At 46.0% G+C, this 21,933-nt stretch overlaps 1 protein-coding gene across 1 annotated transcript; it reads left to right on the top strand.

The window, feature by feature from the left end:
• Nucleotides 1-254: 254 nt before the first annotated feature.
• Nucleotides 255-8,741, top strand: LOC142406846 (ly6/PLAUR domain-containing protein 2-like). Its single transcript, XM_075495772.1, has 3 exons — nt 255-306; nt 7,306-7,425; nt 8,313-8,741. Exons 1-3 carry the CDS (start codon nt 255-257, stop codon nt 8,522-8,524), a joined length of 384 nt encoding a protein of 127 aa, XP_075351887.1. The 3' UTR covers nt 8,525-8,741.
• The last annotated feature ends 13,192 nt before the right edge of the window (nt 8,742-21,933 follow it).

Raw genomic sequence — 21,933 nt, 5'->3', positions numbered from 1 at the left:
TCATTTTCTTCTCCAAAGAACATGAAAAGACATGATGGTATGGCAGGAGGTGGGGCTTGCTTTGTAGCTCGTTCAACACATTTATAGCTCAATATCAGACTCGTTTTTCCAGTAGAATTAGATCTTGGCTTGGAACTGGTACATGGCAAGCCACCAGGAGGTGTCCCATTAAAGCCAGCGGTGGCACCCTTAAATGCCAGCAGCATTAAAGAGCGGTGGCAGCCCAGTGACCAGGCAACAAGGGTCCGTGCAAGATGAAGGTGTTTCTGTCTCTTCTGTTGGTTGCTATCGCTTGCATGGAGTTCGGTAAGTTCCTGCTCTGACTTATCCAAACCCCTGGAGGAGATGCAGGATGATGGGGTGGAGTGCATCCTGTTCCCTCCTGCCAGCGGCATGGGGCTGATGATTCACCACTTGTGCTTGGTCCGCTTGAAATGGGGGTCGGGGAAGAGGAAGAACATCTTGCTGAGCTGGGGGGGGTTGTGAAAAAATATGGGGGGGTGGGTCAGCACCCTGCTTGGCACTGATCCCCCCCACACACATTCGGTGCTGGGAGGGGGAAAGGAGCACTGTGGTGGTGAGCGTGATGCTGGCTGCTGGCACCCAGAGGGTATGGGGGACACCTGGGGTGTTGGGGGGGGGTCCCGGGGCTTTTGGGGAGTCACAAGTGTTTTCGGGAGGGTGGGGATTCCCACCTGAGCTTTGCAGAAGAAGTGGGGAGGTGTTTCATGGCGTTGGCACCCAGGCAGGCGACGTTGCCAAAGTGGCCAGGATGGGCCGTGCACAGAGCCCAGATCCACTCCCCGGCGAAGGCGGCCACCTTCACCTGCAGCTCCGGCCCCAGCATCACTGTGTGGGGGAAGAGGGGGGACAACTCCACTGCGGGTGGGCCAGTGGGGACCCCCGGGCATCCCCCACACCCCGCTGTCCCCCCTCCTAGTCCTGCTCACCCAGCAGTCCCCCGTAGCCCCTGCCCAGTGACCCTTGGTGCCCCCAAATACCCCCCCAGTGTCCCCCACAATGCCACCCAGCTCCCCACCATGGCTGCAGCCCCCTCAGTGTCCCCCAGCCCCCCCCCCTGGTGCCTCCCCACTCACCCAGCCCTCCTGTTTGCCCTCCTGAAGTCCATACCTCCTACTTCGAGCAGTTTTCAGCAAAAAAATCTGTCTTTGGAATATTTCCAGCCTGTCAGATGTTCAGGATCATCATGCTCTCATTGGGTTTGTTAGTTCAGGCTCTTTAGGAAGTGTTACAAGACAAAGCGTGACTACATAATGTCATTTCTTTAATGCAATTTCCAGCTCTCACTTTTTACTGTTCTTGTTCAATCTGACTCTCATCTTCTGGGGGTTTTTTTGTTGCTTCTTTTTTATATTTCTGTTCCTCTTTGGATATTTAACCCTGAAGCCAGCTAGCCCATTTAATGCCGTATGTGTAGCATCTCTCTCTAATTATATGTTGCATGTGTGGTTTACTGAACTTCAGCCACTAGAAGTGGGAAAGGTGGGCTGGGACACTAAGCTGGTGGTGCAGGTACTGCAGAGCTGATTAGTAACACACTGAGGTTTGCATGAAGTCAAAGACAATTTCGGCAGGCCACCTTGGAAAAGCAAGTGTGAAGTGTTTTGGGGATTTTCCCCATTTGCAAGAGGTTTTGTGAGTTTGTCACCACAGGGAGTGACCATCCTTCCTCCCTCCTTTCTGTCCCTGTTAGGCTACCTGCCACCTTGCTGGAGGGGGTAGGCTTGAAGAACACAGTCCAGGTGGGCAGCCAACAGCAGCCTGATATTGGGGGTGACCCATTTGGGATGTGGAGCTAGGGAACAAGCCCCATGAGCCCAGTCTGTACAGGGATGCCATGCAAACCTTACCTTTCCATTTCCATCGGTGGGAGTCAGTTGCTTCTCCTCCATCACCAGCTCCACAAAGCCAAACACAGAGGGGTGTTTGGGACCTGAGTATTTTCATTCCCTAGGCAGTAGGGAATCCCCTCATCGCAGGCAGTCCTACGTGAGTGGTGACGCCATAACCTCTAATGGTGGAAGGTGACTGCATAGTGGAAAGGACACCCTGGCATAGACTCCCCATCCTTTGATGCTGCTACCAGAATAACTTCTTGCACAAAACCTTATTTTATACTGACGATCCCAAGCTCAGAGTCCATGTTAGCCTGGGTGGCCAAGATAAGTCCAATGCAGGGTAAGTGCAGGAGCTGTGATTGTTAATTGGGATATTTGCATGCTCTGCACTACTCCTCCAGATCCAGGCAGTGTAGGGTCTGATTTTATCTGTGCCTGACTGAGATGTGGAGCTATGTTAGGATTTTTTCCTTTGTATTTATTTCCTTCTTATGCAAGGATGTTTTCCTTCCTCCATCTTTGGGTCTGCACAGCGGATTCAGCAAGAGAAGGACAAGTGGGTGGACAAAGAAGGGGGTTTTGGAGGATTTTTGGTGAGAACACAGCTGCTGTTTAGAGAGGCAGATCCAGAGCTGGAACAGTAGCCCTCTCTTTTGTGTAACGCACTGACTGTCCTGTTATCTCTAAGACGTGTCCTGGCCTTGGTCACTAGTAGTTCAAAGCCTTGGGGTGTTTGTGCTGTGCCAAGATCAATGGGAGCTTCATGTGCTCACCACAGCTGCTACAGTAGAGATCAATCATCATCGGTCTCCAGAGCAGGAGATATTTCCTTTCATCATTATACCCTGTTCATTCTGGGGATTCGTGTCTGCTTGTCAATGGAGAGACAGCAGTTCAGAGAGGAACATCATTAATTAATAGAAGTCGGCTTGGAGAGAAAGGGATTCTATAGTCAGATCTCCTTAAAGGATGGGCAGGAGTCTGAAAGGCAAAATGGAGCAGGAAAGCAATGGGGTGGGATACAAATTTGGTCTAGGATTCACTCACCAACCTAATTTTGCCATCCTACTTAATAAGACTTTGTCAAGAGTTGGGGCAGCTGGGGAGCAGAAGCTCCTGCTGTGACCCAGTGCTGCCACATTTCTCCCTTCTGGTCCTTCCCCACTTTCCTGTCCCATTCAGGTAGGTATAGTCAGGATGGATACTTTGATTTGGCAGGCAAACATTGGCAGATTTTGGAAACTTCATAGTGGATTTGGCAAGCAGAATTTTCTTCTGCACACTCTTTCCTCTGCAAAGCTAGGATAAAACCATGACATATCCACAGTTCCTCCAAGCTGTCTTCTGAGTATGAGTGGAATCTGTGTAATTTTGGCATTTCCTGGAAAGACAGAGTTGAAGGATGGAAGACCTGCCAATATCCAAGTGAAGCTAGTAAAATATCTTCTAAGAAATTCCAAGATTTTCTGCTTTTTTATCTCCTCTTTTGCTTTCAGCACTCTAAAAAGAATGTGCTGTAAGTACATTGAAATATTTTAGCATTTTATATTTACCTCTTCTTTTAAAGAGGGCTTCTAATATGTCTCTATTCCTTTTTATACTGTAATTTCATTTTTAAGCTACTCCATGTCTGCTTGTCTATGGGTAAGTTCATAAGCTCTTAAAACAAAAAGGGACCACTACAGTTTTGTTATTTTCACAAATATCTACCCTTCACAAATAGGCCAGATAGATATTCCAAAGCTTGCTTAAAGTACGGCTTTAAGACCACAGGTCTTTAAGTCTCCCAGTCGTGGTGTTTCTTCCCTGCTCTGTGAGATGCCAGCTGACTATTGGTGCTGAAGAGCTGCCTCATTTGCAAAAGTAAAGTTGTTTCATTCCAGTTTTTGGTTATTTTACTGTGTTGAACACTTCCCAATCTGCTATCTTTTCCAGCTAAGAAAAAACAAAGAAACCCTCACAGCTATAGCTGCTATTTAACATATTTAGCTGTGTTTGAACCTATTAGTCTCAGTAAGGTTAATGAAAATACTGGGTTTGCACATGTTGGGGACAATGCTCTCTTAATTTGATGTCCCTTTGTGCTTGCATTTTGATTGTTTTTTTGTTTTGTTTTGTTTGTTTGTTTGTTTGTTTGTTTGTTTTTTTCCAAAGAAGAACACAAATGCTGTGGCTTTGACTTGTCCAGTGATGAGTATCATGAAATCTGAGACTAATGATGAAGCTTCCTTCGTAAAGATGTATTTGACAGCTGTCAGACATAGAATTAATGCAAACAAAGCATCAATTCACAATGAACAAAACAGAATAATAAAGTGAGCTTTGAATAGAAGCAAGATAATCACTGGTCTGTTTATAAAAGGGCTCTTTCTGGCTTACTAGTTAGGGTGAAATTGCATTATCTGTTTTCATAAGGTGGCTTGCTTGCCTGAGCCTGCTGTTATGACACCCCATTTTAGATGTGCTGAGATGAGCTGAATTGTTTGTCTTTTTCACTGGGATTTAAAGGGATTTTATCAGGGCTGTCACACAGATGGGGTGAGAACTGCTTTCCAGATAGACCAAGGAGGGGCTGCTGGTCTGTGGTGGTACCAAAATGCATTGCTATGCCTGTAAGGCACACAAATTCAGGTGTCTGGCTGGGGGAGTGGAAAAGGGGACCTAGATCAGGTGTTGGGTTCCTCGGAAAGATCTGCAGAGAGCAAAGTGCCCTGAAAATCTTGTCCAAAAATGGCTTCCTTGGTGATAGGAAATACCAGATGCTAGTTTGGTTTGGTATCTTTAGCTTGGAGTGCTCTGGAAATACTGCATCACAACAATCTGGGCTTTTCAGTGTCTCTCTCTAAAACCTCTTCATCTCAAAAGACTTTAGTCACTGAAGGACTTGGGCCATGGTTATTCTGCGTGTCTAGGAGCTAATTGGCTCCTGCAGGCTTGCAAGGGCCTTTGCAGCTCAACAGGGAGGTGATGAAGAGCATCTAGGAACTGGTGAGTGATGAGGCAGGGTGGACTGGACTGGACTGGACTTGGACTGGATCTGGGGACTTGGGTACCAAAGCCTGTTTTTATGGTCTGTGTCTAGAGTGGTACATGTCCCAAGAAGTCTATTATTATGGCCACTGTCATCTTTTAAAAATAACTTTTTATACATTCTTCTCACGAAACCAGAATCTCAGCACAGGGGAAGGGTTGTGCTTAATTTATTCTCATGGGTCAGTAAATTTGATGGAGACAGTTCCTTCTCTCTGGGACACTCTCCTACCCGAGAGCTCCCAGTCTTTGGAAAGAGCCGACAGAGTGGACAGCACCAGATGAAATTCTCCCTGCTGCAACTCACATTCAAGTCTGACTTCTCTTTGTATCCAGATCCTTCACCAAAGGGAAGTCATGCTTGACCAACTTCATAAATTTCTATCATGAAATGACTGGCCTGGTAGATGGACGGAGAGCAGTGGATATTGTCTACCCAGACTTCAGGAAGGTCTTTGACACTGTCTCCCATAAGATCCTCATAGACAAACTGTTGAGGTATGGGTTGGATGAGCAGTCAGGGAGGTGGGTTGAAAACTGGCTGAATGGCTGAGCCCAGGGGGTGGTGATCAGTGGCACAAAGTCTCCTTGAAGGCTAATAACTTGAGATGTACCCCAGAGGTCAGACTGGGTCCAGTCCTGTTTAACATTGCCATTTATGATCTGGATGATGGGGCAGAGTGTACCCTCAGCAGGTTTGTGGATGAGACAGAACTGGGAGGAGTGGCTGATACGCCAGAGGGTTGTGCTGCCATCGGAAGGAACCTTGCCAGGCTGGAGAAATGGGCTGACAGGAACCTCATGCAATTCAACAAGGGAAAGTGCAAAGTTATACACCTGGAGAGGAACAACCTCATGCACCAGTATATACTGGGGGCCATCCAGCTGGAAAGCAGCTCGACCGAAAAGGACCTGGGGGCCCTGGTGGACACCAGGTTGAACATGTGCCAGCAATGTGCCCTTGCGGCAAAGGAGGCTAATGGTATCCTGGGTTGCATTAGGTGAAGTATTGCCTGCAGGCTAAGAGAGTTGATCCTTCCCCTCTACTCAACACTGGTGAGGCCACACCTGAAGTACTGTGTTCAGTTCTAGCCTCCCCGGTAGAAGAGAGACATAGACATGGAGAAAGTCTATGACTCATCCACAAAGATGAGCATCTCTCATCTGAGGAAAAGCTGAGAGAGCTGGGACATCAGGAGACATTTTGTTACTGTGAGGGTGACTGGCACAGGTTGCCCAGGGACATTGTGGAGTCTCCATCTTTGGACATATTAAAAATCCAGCTGGACACAGTCCTGGGCAACTGGCTCTAGGTGGTCCTGCTTGAGGAGGGGGATTGGACCAGTTGACCTCCAGAGGTCCTTTCCAACCTCCACCATTCTGTGATTCTGTGAGTTTGTGAGTCTCTGAGCCTATGATCTCTTTCTGATGCTCTACTAATGCAAAGGCAAGGAGAAGAGCAGATGCAAAATAAGAACAGAGTTGAGGTAAACCAGCCACAAGTGTGTTTACTTTCCTGTGGGAATAACACAGATTAAAGGAATTTGGGGATGTGGTTGGCTGGCAAGCAGAACAGTTAGATACCTGGCATAAACATGTGAAGCAGGGCCTATTGACTAATTGCGATAATAATTAAAATAAAAACATCTCGCTAATTGCACAATTGAAGTATTGGACTTCTCCTGGGTCCTTGCATGTCTTAGCTGTCTGCTGGCAGCTGGGGCAAGATCTTCAAAGAATTCAGGCACTGAGATGTCAGATTTTGCAAATTCGGTCTGCTGGCATCCAACCACCACACAGAATAGTGAGCCCTGTCTTAGGCAACCCCATTACCCCCACAGTGACAAGGAAGAAATAGGTCGGTCAAGCAGCTCCTCCTGGCTATTTTCATTAATTTACTCCTGATTTTATTTTTTATCACCCTCATCATTTTTGTTGGAGTTGGGATGTCCCAGCACATTCAGCCCATATTTACTGCATGTTCTAGGGTGCAGATCCAAAAATTAAGTAAAATTACCTTTATACTCTCTTGTGGACTACTTAAGACCTATCTGCAAAAAAAAGCCAACTTACCAAACCCCCAATAACAAAGCAAGAGCAGAAGGACCATCTTTGTGCCCCAAACATTCAGCACCCTGGTGTTGATAGGACTTTCCTGTATTGTGGGGTCTTCTGTGTGTGTGGCTCTGTCTTGCTTGACTTGTTACAGGGGGTCTGAACCCACAGCTGAGGTTGTGCTTTGACCACCAGACTACTGTATTTCTCATTCCCATTGGTACAAATACCTTTTACTATTCTATTCTTGTTCTCAGTATGAGTATTTTGGAGAGAGACCCTCCCCAGAGGTACCTGGAGAGGTACAGACAGAATCTGGTGGTCCACACTAAGCCCAACCTCATGTTTTTCCTCCTTGTAGCCCAAACCTTGCAATGTTACACTTGCCATGAACCTACCGCTGTTGATAAGTGCCTGACGATCCAGAACTGCATGAAGAATGAAACCATGTGCAAGACTACTATGTATTCCCTGGAGGAAGGTAAGGGCAATTACTTCTTTATCCATATTTTTAACACAAGTCAGTGTTTCTACAGTGAAGACTGCTGGTGTGGGAAGCAGTACTTTTCTCACTTAAATTATAAGCCTGGAAGAGAGCTCCCACAGGGCAGAGAGCAGTCTCTTGCTATCGTGGAAAGCAGTCTTCATGTGAGTGAATACTTAGTGAATGCCAGCTCATAGTTAATGCTCAGTGTTGAGCATAGTTAGAAAAAACACGTTGACTTGAGCTTGAGGCATGGAGCTAAAGAGTTCTGTCTCTCCAGACCGTTTGCATGACTCTCACAATGGGTTTGGGTTAAACAGTGCTCTCCTGACCCGAGAACTATTTATGAAAGCTGGGTGGGGTAAAGAGTCCAGTAGAGATAAGCCAAGCTCAGTTAGGTGGGGACACCAACTTCTGGTCGTTTGGAGGCAAAACAGAAATGCCCTTGAGTTCTCTGGAGCTCTCAGGAAGGCATCGTCAGTCTGACTGGTGACTCTACAGGTCATAACCTGTCCAAATAAAGAAATGCACTGTGAAGATGGAGGCTCTCTCTTTTGCGTGGGCCTGCTGATAAGGCTCTGGTCACGCATAGGAGAGGCAGAAGATAGTGAGTAGAGTCAAAGCAGAGGCAGAAAAAGTGCCTAATTGACCTTTTGCAGGGTAAAGCTGATCCAGGCAGGACACAGAGCATGCAAGGTGCTGTTCAGTTTGCAGCCATTCAGTGGGAACTATTTCCTATATTCCTGGTAGGAAGTAGACCAATTGTGTTTGAACCAGACCTAAGCCTTTGGTGGTGAAGGCAGCAAACGTTTCACTAGGGACAGGGAGAGTTCTCCTCCATTGCTACCATTCCTAACTGTTCCTTCTTTCTTGATTTGTCGTAGTTTATCCCTTCGTGGGAATCTCGACTGTCACCAAGATGTGCTCTTCCATCTGCATCCCATCTGATGTGGATGGAATTGGCATGACACGCCCTGTCTCCTGCTGTTACTCTGACTTGTGCAACATTGATGGCGCAGCTAGTTTGAGGATCAGCTTTGTGCCAGTTGGGATGCTAGCAATTTCCCTTTGTGCCCTCTTCTGGACTAGACTGTGAGGAGCTGATGGGGAGGTCTTTCATGCTGAAGAAACCAAAGAAGAGAATAAACCCCTGCCAGCCCACCTTTCTATTTGAATGCCTCATGGACAACTCTCAACAGCTCCCAGAAATTGCTTTTTTTAGTACCTGCCCTTTTCCCACAACCAAGAGAAAAGCAAAACTCAGGAAGTCCCGACACAGATTTTTAAATTGACTCTTCAACAACTCCCTCAAAACTAACTATGGAGCTTCTTTGCTGTCCTGGTCTGGTTGGTTTTGAACTAAAAAATTCTACTGTATGAAATATATTTAAAGTAAAAAACCTTGCGCTCAGGGCCTTCCATACCTCCTTAGTGCAATTTTTCCTCAGGTGTTAGCCAGCAGAATAGCTGAATTGACCAGTCTTCTCAGATGAAATTCAATTATGTGGCAGGTCCTCTCCACCCCACAGTTTTGTGCTGGCCCTTTGCACTGTCTAGATCTCCTTCTTTATACAAAAGAAATTAGGAAGACGCTTCTGTGTCCAAAATGTGAGGCAGGAGACTAAACTTCCCGTGCCGGTGATCTGATCCAGAGAGGCTAAAATCTCTTGGTTTCTGTACCCCTTTGAGCAAAATAAAAAGAATGTTGTGTTAAAACTGTAATGATCACTAAAGTTATTTCTAGTGCACCTGTCCTCTGATAAAGTTTATTATTTAATTTTAATTTTTTATGTTTTTTTTATTTTTTATTTTTTATTGTATTGTATTGTATTGCATAGTTTTGTATTTTATTTTATTTTATTTTATTTTATTTTATTTTATTTTATTTTATTATTTCCAAACTCCAGTTCTACCTTTCAGTATTGTTTATACAGTGAGATGAGTTAGGTTTTGTGGTCAGTCTTGCAGCAGATGTGTAAGACATTTCCCATTATCCCCCACTGACAGTGGCCTTCCATCAACATTTCTTCTACTAACTCCACTGGTACGAAACTATCTTTACTGGGAAGATTGGGTGATTTGTGTAACAGTTCTGGCCTGAATTTGGAATTCAGTGGAATGACTTTCCCCCTTGCTTCAATCCTCTAGAGCATCATCTGCAATTCCTTGTATGTTGGTAAAGGCTCCTACATTTTTATGTTGTCCATCCTAGTCTGATTCTTCATTTTTTATAATCCCAAGATCTACCAGCAAAAATGTCCTTCTCCAGTTATCACTCTGCTTGTGATATTTGAAATCATCAATAAAGATGTGATTTAAAGTCTTCTATGTAGCATATGCATAAAGGAGGTTTCAAAGAGAGGTGGTACAATTTCCACCCCTGGAAGTTTTCATGACTCAGCTGGATGAAGTCCTGAGAAACCTGGGCTGACATCACAGCTGAGAGCTTTGATCAGGAACTTGGATTAGACATGTCCTGAGTTCCCCATTCCAATCTGAGCTTCCTGTGATCTTATGATGCACCCACTGAGATCACCAGAGCACAAACCATTATTTTCAGGCATGCTGCAAAGTCTGGCAGATGTTTCTGCAAGGATTTTCACCTGTCCTGCATTGCTTCCCATTGCCAAAATGAGATCAAATTTGGAACGAACTGCAATTTTGGATTCACACACAGCTCCCAGGTTGCTAAAATATAATTCCTTTGCTAGAACAACATTGTGTAAGTGGTCAGGGTGCTGCGCTGGCACGGAGATGGCTGGATGAACCACATCCCTGGCTACGGAAGGACTTTGGAAATGAGCTGAAGGCTTGCATTAGCTGTCAGTGTGTGCTTTGCATGTGAGCCATGCCCAGAGCTCAGTTTCCAGAGGTGTGTGATATATTTTTGGCTTTCTGCTGCACAAGGGTGGTATATGGAGGTTCTCCCTTTTTATCTGCCAGTTCTGGCAGTCAGCAGTCTCAGGTTTTGCTGGCCCAGGGGCTGCATCAGGACCACTGTGTATGGTAACCAACAGTGAAATACCACCGAAATGTCTTCTTGTATGTTGATTTTATTCGCACTCCCAGCCTTCACAGCACCCTTTTATGCTTAATGCCACCATTTCATTAAGGGTAGTTTGTTTCTCTTTCAAGCCCTCTGCCTAACAGTTTCAATTAGACCCCTTGTTCTCATAGATGAGCTGTAGTAAGACTGCTCCCTGTCTACCTTTTCTACACCATTTATGTTATATGGCCCCATGTCTACCCTAGTAGCTCTTTTCCAAGCCAAAGATCCCTTGTCTAAATCCAGGTATCACTGACCCATGAGTACATGAACGCATCTGTACTCAGGTACTGAGTGCAATAGAGAGCGGACCATTAAAAATCCTGAATGAACCCCATGGGGAAAGAAGGGTGTCAAATATTCTCACCAGTCACAGGACACGCGCGAGTGCCAAGATGTGAAGTGGGCACTTCACGTTCTTGCTGTGCTACTGCTAAGACCTAACACAAGTGATTTATCACGCACTGGTAAAATGCAATGATGACAGGCCATCTCGTGGCCACTGGGTTTTCTCGTGGCCACTGGGTTTCCTCGTGGCCGCCTCTCTGCTTTTCATTGCATCACTGAATGATGCGTTTTACGTCCAGAAGCCCAGGACACTTTACCATAGCTGATAACTTTCTTCTGCAATCTGAAGAAATTGAAGTTTCCCTGAAAGCAAAGCTGAAGCCCCGATATGTGGATAAGCACTTCCTCATCTCTGTCTATAGGCATTTGTGACAAACCCTATTTTATCTTCTTTCTCCAAACAAAGCCAAAGAGACCCCCATTTATTTTACATTTTTGTAAATGGAGGGTTTATTAGGAAGTGGTCAAAATACCTGGCTACTCACTCACTTGTTAGTGATAGAAAAAATATTAGACATTTCCCATTCACTGTCCAGAAGTGTATGCATGTCCACACTTCTGCACGTGAGACCAACATTAATTACGTACCAGCAAAACTCTGAAAGAAATATCACTTTCACAGATTTTTCACTGCACAGCACTGTTCTTTCTCAAATGTGACTTACTGGCCTCGGACTACCCTGTCCTTATCCTGCATTGGTTGATAAGCAGTGCAGTCATGGCCCAGAACATCACAAAATTATCACGTCAAAGAGCATTTAAAAACAAATACATCAGGAGCCGGATTATTGTGTTATATCATCATCTTAGAGAACAACATTAAAAATACCACTGCAGTCATGAACACTGAGAGTATAAGTCATGGACAGAGACAGTGAAAATGCTTGAAACCAAGCCATTGCTGGCCTTGGGAATGTGAGCTGAGAATATCTGGCTGGTGGAGCTAAAGTCACGTCACCAGAAAGGTGCACAGAAGAAAAAGCATTGCCTCCCAATTACAGGAGATGACGCCATAGCCGCGTAGCCCAGTAAACCCAGTACTGCCATTGCTAGCAATAGGCCACACTCTTTTTATTGAGTTTGCAAGTCCTCGGGGCTGAGGCTTGTTGGGCTTGCTTTATCTGAACTTGTCTTGACCTGCCTTCAGCTTTGTTTTTACTTTGCTCAGCTATAACAGCAGTTTTCCTAGTTGGCCAGGTGGCTCTGCCTAATTTCCTTTACTTTTGTTTATCTTCGTATAGTGCAACTGTAAGTTTACATAGATAGCCATAACAAGGTGTTGTATGTAAAATGAGTTATTTGCAGCTCTGATGTAATGATGGGGTGTAAAGAAATACAGATGTGGTACGGCAGCAGAGACCTGGAGCGGTGGAGCTGCTGGACGTGGCACAGAGGAGTCCAGGCATGGAGTGATAAGAGGTTGGGCACCGGCTTGGCATTAGAGACCCCTTGGCTATAAACAACTCACCAACAGTCAGTTAAAGAAATGCAGACCCAGGGGTGGACAAAATTGGCTTTATGGCTAACAAACAGAAGAAAGAGCAAATATCAAACCAATGCACCATACGTGGTAAAATCAGATGTGAGGTGGACCTGCACCTTCTAACCAAGAAAGAAAGAGCAAAGTGTAGAAGTGTTTTAGGAAACATAATCAAAATAATAAAATCCCAGTAGGTTCTCATTTGAGGAAGAAGAATCCATTTCCACCATCATACTCCTCCCAATCGAGGACTCAGGATGCAGATGCCTCACTGAACCTCCCTGCAAGGTGGAAGGCAACATTAGTGGAAGAATAAACATAACACCAGGAAAATGGGTAGAAACTTGTAAGTATGTATACAACAATTTTAACTGGTTTGTTATTGAAACTTTTTCTTTAATAATAATGATTATTTCCTTTTTATGTCTGTAAGAATTTGATCTTCACTAATCATAATTCTTTGATTAGACTGTTAAAATTTCATATATAGTAATAATAAATTCTTGGCTTTACATATAAGATGTATTTTCTTTTTGCCCATAAAAAGATTTTGAGTGTAACAAAAATATGGGGATTCCCAGCTGGGTATGGAGAGATGGCTAGGTATACAGATGCTTGTGTAGGCCTTATTTCAAGGGCTGTTTATTTGGCTGTGGTGCACATCAATATCTCCACAGGAGATGGTCAGTCTAGCTCCTGACACTGAAGGCATCTTTGTGGTATCTGAGAAACTCACAGTCAAGGGACATGTTATTCTGGGGAGCGGTGATTTTGAAAATGACTGGAGTGTTGTGGGTAGAGATCTGAAGAAGAGCTCCTAGGGAGACACCAAAACTCTTTGGATTATTGCTGTATGTGTTTTCAATGGACCATAGTGCCACAAGGCTGGGAAGGTTATGTCACCTCTCTGCTCTGGATTGGTGGGTCTTCTTGTGGCAGGACATGGGGTGAGGAGTAATGAGCAGCACTTTTCTCCTTCTTTCTTTTGTGCCATACCACTCCTTGAAAATGCTCATACTATGAGTTTGAGGATGAACAGTGCAAGTGCTTCCAGGAGGAAAGGAAATCTCGTAACATGGGATTCTTCTCTCACCAAGAACTTGGATGGATTCTCTCTAAGGGGAAGTATTTTTTGTGGAGAGTAGTGTAACTGAGAACGGAGCAGAGTTATGGTGTAGACATCTACATTTGAGCCGTTCCGTGTGGCTCCCTTGAGAATCAGCAGAAAGGCAGAGAATCACAATTAATTTGACCAGGGCACAATTAATTTGACGTGCTGTTAACATCTATTCTAGGATGAAATAGGCTGGAAATGGCCATTTCTTAGTGGTGGCTGTTCAAGGAGCTTGAATGAATAGTTCTGGTGGAGCCTTCCACATTAAAAATGTCCAAGGTTTGGTGAGATTTGGTGAGATACAATTGCCGAGGTCAATTGTATGAGGTTCAACAAGGCCAAGTGCAAGGTCCTGCACTTGGGCCACAGCAACCCCATGCAACGCTACAGGCTTAGGGAAGAGTGGCTGGAGAGCTGCCCACCAGAGAAGGACCTGGGGGTGTTTGTTGACAGCCGCCTGAATATGAGCCAGCAGTGTGCCCAGGTGGCCAAGAAAGCCAATGGCATCCTGGCTTGTATCAAAAATAGTGTGGCCAGCAGGACTAGGGAAGTGATCGTGCCCCTGTACTCGGCCCTGGTGAGGCCGCACCTTGAATACTGTGTTCAGTTTTGGGCCCCCCACTACAAGAGGGACATTGAGGGGCTGGAGCGAGTTCAGAGAAGGGCAACGGAGCTGGGGAAGGGTCTGGAGCACAAGGCTGATGAGGAGCGGCTGAGGGACCTGGGGTTGTTTAGCCTGGAGAAAAGGAGGCTGAGGGGAGACCTTATCGCTCTCTTCAACTGCCTGAAAGGAGGTTATAGAGAGGTGGGGGTTGGTCTCTTCTCCCAGGTAACAAGTGATAGGACAAGAGGAAATGGCCTCAAGTTGCGCCAGGGGAGGTTTAGACTGGATATTAGGAAATTTTTCTTCACTGAAAGGGTTATCAAGCATTGGAACAGGCTGCCCAGGGAAGTGGTTGAGTCGCCATCCCTGGAGGTATTTAAAGGACGTTTGGATGAGGTGCTTAGGGACATGGTGCAGTGGTGGTCTTGGCAGTGTTAGGTTTACGGTTGGACTCGATGATCTTAAAGGTCTTTTCCAACCTTTACGATTCTGTGATTCTGTGATTCTGTGATTCTGAGATGAGCCCTATCTTCAGTGTCTTTTCATGTTTGTACCAAGCCTGGCATCACAACAAGCCAGAACAAGGAGCATACACTAGGAAAGAAAGTAAACTGTGACTGCGCAGCAGGCCTTGGTGGGGATTTCTCCAGCTACGCCAAAGCCGCGGAGGCAGGCACGTAGTAAATTGGGCTGAGCACAAAAGGTGACACCTGGGAGAAAATCAGAAAGTCCCAACACCTCAACTGTCTTGTGATTTCATTAGAGGTGAGCAGTGAGAATTCTTCATACAGCTGCATGCTTCAGGCCTTCCTTTTATGATGTACTTGAACCAAGGAGATTTTTGGAGATCCCCACCAGCTAAAAAGCATTACACACAACTGATTGCAGCCACTTCTCAGTGCTCATGCTCCATGACTTTAGTGTCTGTGTAGCTGTCATCGCTTTGACAAGGCTAATCTTCCCCTCCCTTCATTGGCTATAGATGCTTCACCTCTTTGATCTCTGGCCAGTTTGTCAGCATGTTTCCCACATTTCAGCTATTATGGCAGGGATCACAGCTCCTGGATGAGATCTAGTCTGAAAAGCAGAAAATTTATGTGGGTGAGGCACTGTGCTTTGTAGTTGCACCTCCAGACCAAAACAGAGCTCTTAAACCATGGAGCAATGCTCTCTGGTTAAACACAAACCTGAACCTCTTTTGCAAGGAGCAGGTAGTGTGGCATGCAAAATTAGTATATACCTCTGTTCCCACTGACCTGGTGTAAAAGCTGTCTACACCTAGCCTGCTTCTGGAAATGACGCCTCTGCATATTTATTTCCCCCCAACAGTCACAGAAGGTCTTTTTTTTTTCATTTTTGCTAAAATGTAATTCCTTCCTCATCCAGTTCACCTCCAGATCCATCTATTTTTTCTGGTCCTCCTCGCTCATGGGGGCTGTTCAAGGCTTATGCTCTCCATGAAGGTTTGCCTGCATTTGTTTAGGAGTGAGTCTTTTGCTCACTTATGGCCTCTGCTCCTAAGCTCTCCTAATATCTTGGGTCTGTTGCCTCTTATTCCTATCACCATGCATCTTCAAGAAAAGTCTGGCTCAGTCTTCTCTATAACTTCCCATTGGGTAGTTGTAGACAGCAATAAGGTCTCCTCTTCCCCTTCTCTTCTCCAGGGTGAAGAAAACCATTCCTTCAACCTCTCCTCATACCTCCTGGGCTCCAGCCCCCTGAAAACCTCTGCTGGAGTTGCTCTGGTTTCTCAACATCTTTCTAGTACTGGCATACTAGAAAGCAGTTGTTATGATTTTACTAGTATCTCAGCTCCTCAACCAGAAAGCTACATGACATTTCTCCTTCTCATTTGCTTTTCTCTCCTTTAAGTTAGGAGAGTGTCCTGGTTCTGGTTGGGATAGAGTTAATTTTCCTCCTAGTAGCTGGCATAGTGCTGTGTTTTGGATTTCACATGAAGATAATGTGATAACACGCTGATGTTTTAGTCGTTGCTAAGCGGTGCTTATACTAAGTCAAGGACTTTTCAGCTTCCCATGCTCTGCCAGGTGCACAAGAAGCTGGGAGGGGGCACAGCCAGGGCAGCTGACCCCAACTGGCCAGAGGGCTATTCCATACCATATGGCATCATGCTCAGTATAGAAACTGGGGGGAGTTGGCCGGGGGGCAGCGATCCCTGCTCAGGGACTGTCTGGGCATTGGTCGGTGGGTGGTAAACAGTTGCATCACTTGTTTTTCCTGGGTTTTGTTGGGTTTTTTTGGTTGTTTTCCTTTTAATTACAATTTATTTTTATTATTAATGTTCTTCTTATTATATTTTATTTTATTTCAATTATTAAACTGTTCTTATCTCAACCCATGAGTTTTCTTACTTTTGTCCTTCCGATTCTCCCCCTCATCCCACTGAGGGGGGAGGGTGAGTGAGTGGCTGTTTGGTGCTTAGTTGCCAACTGGAGTTAAACCACAACAGTCCTTTTTGGCTGCCAACGTGGGGCTTGAAGGGTCAAGATAATGACAGATCTGACCAGAGCATGTTAAAATAAATTTGTTATAAGCATTCATTATATTAATTTAATATTTGCTGTTCACAAAGTTGTTTTATTTGTTCACATGGTTGTATTATGTGAACCCTTACTTGCAGTATGTATTTTTGCCTTCATTATTCCATTAATCATATTCTATTTGTCCTTAATTTCTATGGTGATTTGCACACTGAAAGTTTTTCAGGACAGTAAGGCTTGGGAAAACTTCTGCACTTTGACTGGCTTACTGCTTCATTTTGAACCAAACCTAGATGTTGAGCAAGCTGAGGTGAACTTTGGTTGGAATCACTTAGAGCCATACATTTATTTTTTACTCTCAGTAGTCTTTGTCATTTGCTGTTTATCACTTCTGGGAGATGGGTCAGGATTATCATTTTGCTATACTGTCATTTTGCTGTACTGTCATCGGCTTATGATACGTTAATATTACTGGTCAAAAGACTAATTTGGTATTTGTATTTGGTATTGCTGTCATCTCTGTACCTCGGGCATCATCTCTTGGAAATTATTAATAATGACACTCTCCACCTTTTCTCCTCGGAGAACCAATCTGTGGGGAAGATGGGGTGGGGGGATGCTTTCCCCTGTTCTTTCACCTTCCCTTTCTCCTTCAGGCTAGTTACACCAGCTATCGCGAATTTTGAATATCCTTGGGATGTTCAAGCCAGCATGATCCTATTGCTACGTCTCCTGTTTTTTTTTCGTCTTGTTTAGGGTTAAACAACTATTCAAAAAAATCACCCAGAGATCTGCCCTGAGGCTGGTTGGTCATGGGTGGCACGACATGTGGGAGAATATGGGCAGGTACTTAGAGAACTTCTCACCTCCGATGGTCTGGAACTTCACTCCTGAACAACTACAGGATCCTGATGAAGTGATAGAATGCTTGGAAAAAATTCCGTGGTTATTCCAAAGAGGCACAACGTATCGCACTGTGCTGGGCCCTGGCTAGTATCTACCAAACAGTGCTCGGTATTATGCAGCATCCTCAATGAGAAAAGAGGGAAAACACGCATGACAGGCACTGAGGTTGCTCCAGCCACGGTGACAGACACTGCAGCTACTCTAACCCCAGCGACAGGCACTGCAGCTAAACCAGGGAACCAACCTGTGCCGATATCAGTCGCCCCCATACACAAGAAGAAATCTTGGAAGCAGAAGTCAACTCATTTAGAAAGGGATGAAGAAGCTCCTCCTAAGAGGGAGCAGGAGGAAGAAGCATACTGTCCCACTAGCAAGGAGGCAGACTACTCTAAAGCAGGGCCATCATGAGAACAGGAGGAGGAAGAGGAAGAATTCCCCGCTTGCCCCCGAGGAAGAACTCGGCAGGAGGGTTCCTCCTCTTCCTTAGAGGGAGAGAAAGAACTCATAAACAAGGCGGTAACCATCCGATCTCTATCCCTGAGTGAGCTGCAAGATATGTGAAAGGATTTTAGCCCTCGTCCAGCCGAGCACACTGTCACCTGGCTGCTCCGATGATGGGATAACGGGGCCAGTAGCCTGGAATTAGAGGGTAAGGAAGCCAGGAGCTGGGATCCTTTCCTAGGGAAGGGGGCATTGACAAAGCGATTGGAAAAGGAGCACAAACCCTCAACCTCCGGAGGCGAATTCTGTCAGCTATGAAGGAAAGGTATCCCTTCAGGGAAGATGTTATATGTCACCCAGGCAAGTGGACCACAATGGAGAGAGGTATCCAGTACCTGAGGGAATTAGCCATGCTGGAGGTGATTTATGGTGACCTGGACAATGAGCAGTTATCCAAAGATCCAGATGAAGTCAGCTGCACGCGACCCATGTGGCGGAAGTTGGTACGGAGTGCACCAGTGTCATGTGCCAACTCATCGGAGTAATGACCTGGAAAGACAGAGAGGGACAAATGGTGGATGAATTGGCTGGCCAGCTCTGGCGCTATGAAGAAAATATCTCTTCCTCCCTCATCTTGGCTGTGGAGAAACTCCCGGGAGGTCCAGGAACTCAAGGAGGATAGGTTCTACTCCCCACCTGTATGGACCAGTATCTCAGCTATTAGGAGTAAGCGTTCTTCTGCTCAGGAGAGAGGTTATAGAGGGTACACACCACAGGCCACCCTATGGTTTTGGTTTTACCTGCATGACCACGGCGAGGACATGAGGAAGTGGGATGGAAAATCTACTTGGACACCAGAGGCACAGATACGTGAGTTGTAAGGAAAAGCAAACACCAAAGGGGGTTCTTCCAGGAAAATTGCTGCTCCAGTTTCCAGTGGGCAGTTCCCTAGACGGCGTAGAAGGGCTGATCTTAGTCCTGATCTTAATGAAGGGACTTCTGATTTGTGTTTACAAGAAGGGAGTAGTGAATACTATGACCAGCACTAGAGGGGCCCTGCCTCCAGCCAGGTGGAGGAAAGGGACAGCTGGGTTTACTGGACTGTGTGGCTTTGATGGCCTGGCACATGAGACCCATAGGAGTACAAGCCTCTAGTAGATACCAGTGCATCCTGGTGTATGGTACCTACGTGCCATAGAGTGTACCCTAATGCCATCAAGCTATACAGGGGCAGAACCCCTCTGTATTTCTGGAGTGACAGGGGGATCCCAACAGCTAACTGTATTGGAGGCCGAAGTGAGCCTAACTGGGAATGAGTGGCAGAAGCACCCCGTTGTGAGTGGCCCAGAGGCTCCGTGCATCCTTGGCATAGACTACCTCAGGAGAGGGTATTGCAAGGACCCAAAAGGGTACCAGTGGGCTTTTGGCGTAGCTGCCTTGGAGATGGAGGAAATGAAACAGTTGTTGACCTTGTCCAGTCTCTCGGAGGACCCTTCTGTTGTGGGGTTGTTGATGGTTGAAGAACAACAGATGCTAATTGCTACCACAATGGTTCAAACCCTCTCTATCAAGTGACCCAGAAGAAGAGTGATTTCAAATAGGGCCCTGAGAAATGACAAGCCTGTGAACAAATTAAACAAGGGATAGTTCACGCAGTAGCCCTTGGGCAATCTGGGCAGGGCAAGTTGTAAAATTTGTGCTCTACACCGCAGCCGGGGACAATGGCCCTACCTGGAGCCTCTGGCAGAAAGCACCACGGGAGACTCAAGGTCAACCCTTAGGGTTTTGGAGTCGGGGATACAGAGGATCTGAGGCCCGCTATAGTCCAACTGAGAAAGAGGTATGGGCAGCATCTGAAGGGGTTCGAGCTGCTTCAGAAGTGGTTGGTACTGAAGCCCAGCACCCCAACTGCCAGTGCTGGGCTGGATGTTCAAAGGCAGGGTCCCCTCTACACATCGTGCAACTGACGCTACGTGGAGTAAGTGGGTTGCACTGATTACACAACGGGCTTGAATAGGAAACCCCAGTCGCCCAGGAATCTTGGAAGTGATCATGGACTGGTGAGAAGGCAAAGATTTTGGAATATCGCCAGATGAGGAGGTGACACATGCTGAAGAGGCCCCACTGTGTAATAACTGCCAGAAAATGAGAAGCAATATGCCCTGTTCACTGGTGGGTCCAGTCATATTGTAGGAAAGCATTGGAGATGGAAAGCTGCTGTATGGAATCCTGTATGACAGTTGCAGAAACTGCTGAAGGAGAAGGAAAATCGAGTCAGTTTGCAGAGGTGAAAGCCCTAAGGGTGAATTATTTATAGCTCGGTGAGCTCATGACACCTCAGGCCATCAAGGAAGAGATGCAACATATAGCTGGGCTCGTGACTGAGGGCTGGACTTGACCATGGACGCTATTGCACAGGTTATCCATGAATGTGAAACATGCGCTGCAATCAAACAAGCCAAGCGCTTAAAGCCTCTCTAGTATGGAGGATGATGGCTGAAATATAAATATGGGGAGGCCTGGCAGATTGATTATATCACACTCCCACAAACCCACCAAGGCAAGGGCTATGTGCTTACAATGGTGGAAGCAACCACCGGATGGCTGGAAACATGTCCCGTGCCCCATGCCACCACCCAGAACACTATGCTGGGCCTTGAAAAGCAAGTCCTGTGGCGACATGGCACCCCAGAAAGATCTGAGTCAGACAACGGGACGCATTTCTGAAACAACCTCACAGACACCTGGGCCAAAGAGCACAGCATATCACATCCCTGTGACACACCGTGGGTGTGGCGTACGATAGGGGATGTGGGTCTGTCACATCCCCTACCATGCACCAGCCTCCGGGAAAATCGAGCAATACAATGGAATGCTAAAGACTACACTGAGGGCAATGGGTGGTGGGACGTTCAAACATTGGGATACACATTTAGCAAAGGCCACCTGGTTAGTCAACACGAGGGGATCTGCCAATCGAGCTGGCCCGGCCGAAACAAACTTTTACGTGCCGTATGGTGAAGGGGATAAAGTCCCAGTAGTGCTCATAAAAATACGCTGGGGAAGACAGTCTGGGTTACTCCTGCCTCAGGCAAAGGCAAACCCATTTGTGGGATTGCTTTTGCTCAAGAACCTGGGTGCGCTTGGTGGGTAATGTGGAAGGATGAGGATGTCCAATGTGTTCCTCAAGGGGATTTGATTTTGGGTGAAAATAGCCAATGATTTGAACTGTATGGTGTTAATTGCTAGGTAATACTGTATGTCATTGCTCCTATAGTTGCCATATCAATGGTATTACAGTAAGAATCACCCCGATTAATGAAGAATGAACTTTGATGACACCAAGCAAAGTGCAGCAGTGATGGAACCAGAACTGGCTTCAGCATGCAACAATCCAACACCACACACCACCTCTCCTGCCCTGAAAGACTGTTATGACAGATGGAGCCCAACGTCATGGACTAAGTGAACTCAATGGACATTTTAGAGGGATGGCCCATGGACTAAGGGAATGATATCTGTGTGTTTATATCAAAAGACAGGAAAAGTGGTGCCGGTTAATTGGAATATATTGGAAAGTATGGGACCTGGGCATGTCATAGATGGTATAGAATAAGGGGTGGATACTGTCCTGGTTCCAGCTGGGATAGAGTTAATTTTCCTCCTAGTAGCTGGCATAGTGCTGTGTTTTGGATTTCACATGAAGATAATGTGATAACACACTGATGTTTTAGTCGTTGCTAAGCAGTTCTTATACTAAGTCAAGGACCTTTCAGCTTCCCATGCTCTGCCAGGTGCACAAGAAGCTGGGAGGGGGCACAGCCAGGACAGCTGACCCCAACTGGCCAAAGGGCTATTCCATACCATATGACGTCATGCTCAGTATATAAACTGGGGGGAGTTGGCCAGGGAGCAGTGATCGCTGCTCGAGGACTGGCTGGGCGTTAGTTGGCGGGTGGTGAGTGGTTGCATCACTTGTTTTTTCCTGGGGTTTGTTCCTCTCTCTCTTTTTTGTTGCTTTCCTTTTCACTACAGTTTATTATTATTACTATAGATATGTAGATG

Source organism: Mycteria americana, chromosome 2, assembly GCF_035582795.1.
Source record: "Mycteria americana isolate JAX WOST 10 ecotype Jacksonville Zoo and Gardens chromosome 2, USCA_MyAme_1.0, whole genome shotgun sequence".
NCBI lineage: Eukaryota > Metazoa > Chordata > Aves > Ciconiiformes > Ciconiidae > Mycteria > Mycteria americana.
The sequence above is the reverse complement of the archived record's forward strand: the minus strand, read 5'-3'. Positions and strand labels throughout refer to the sequence as shown.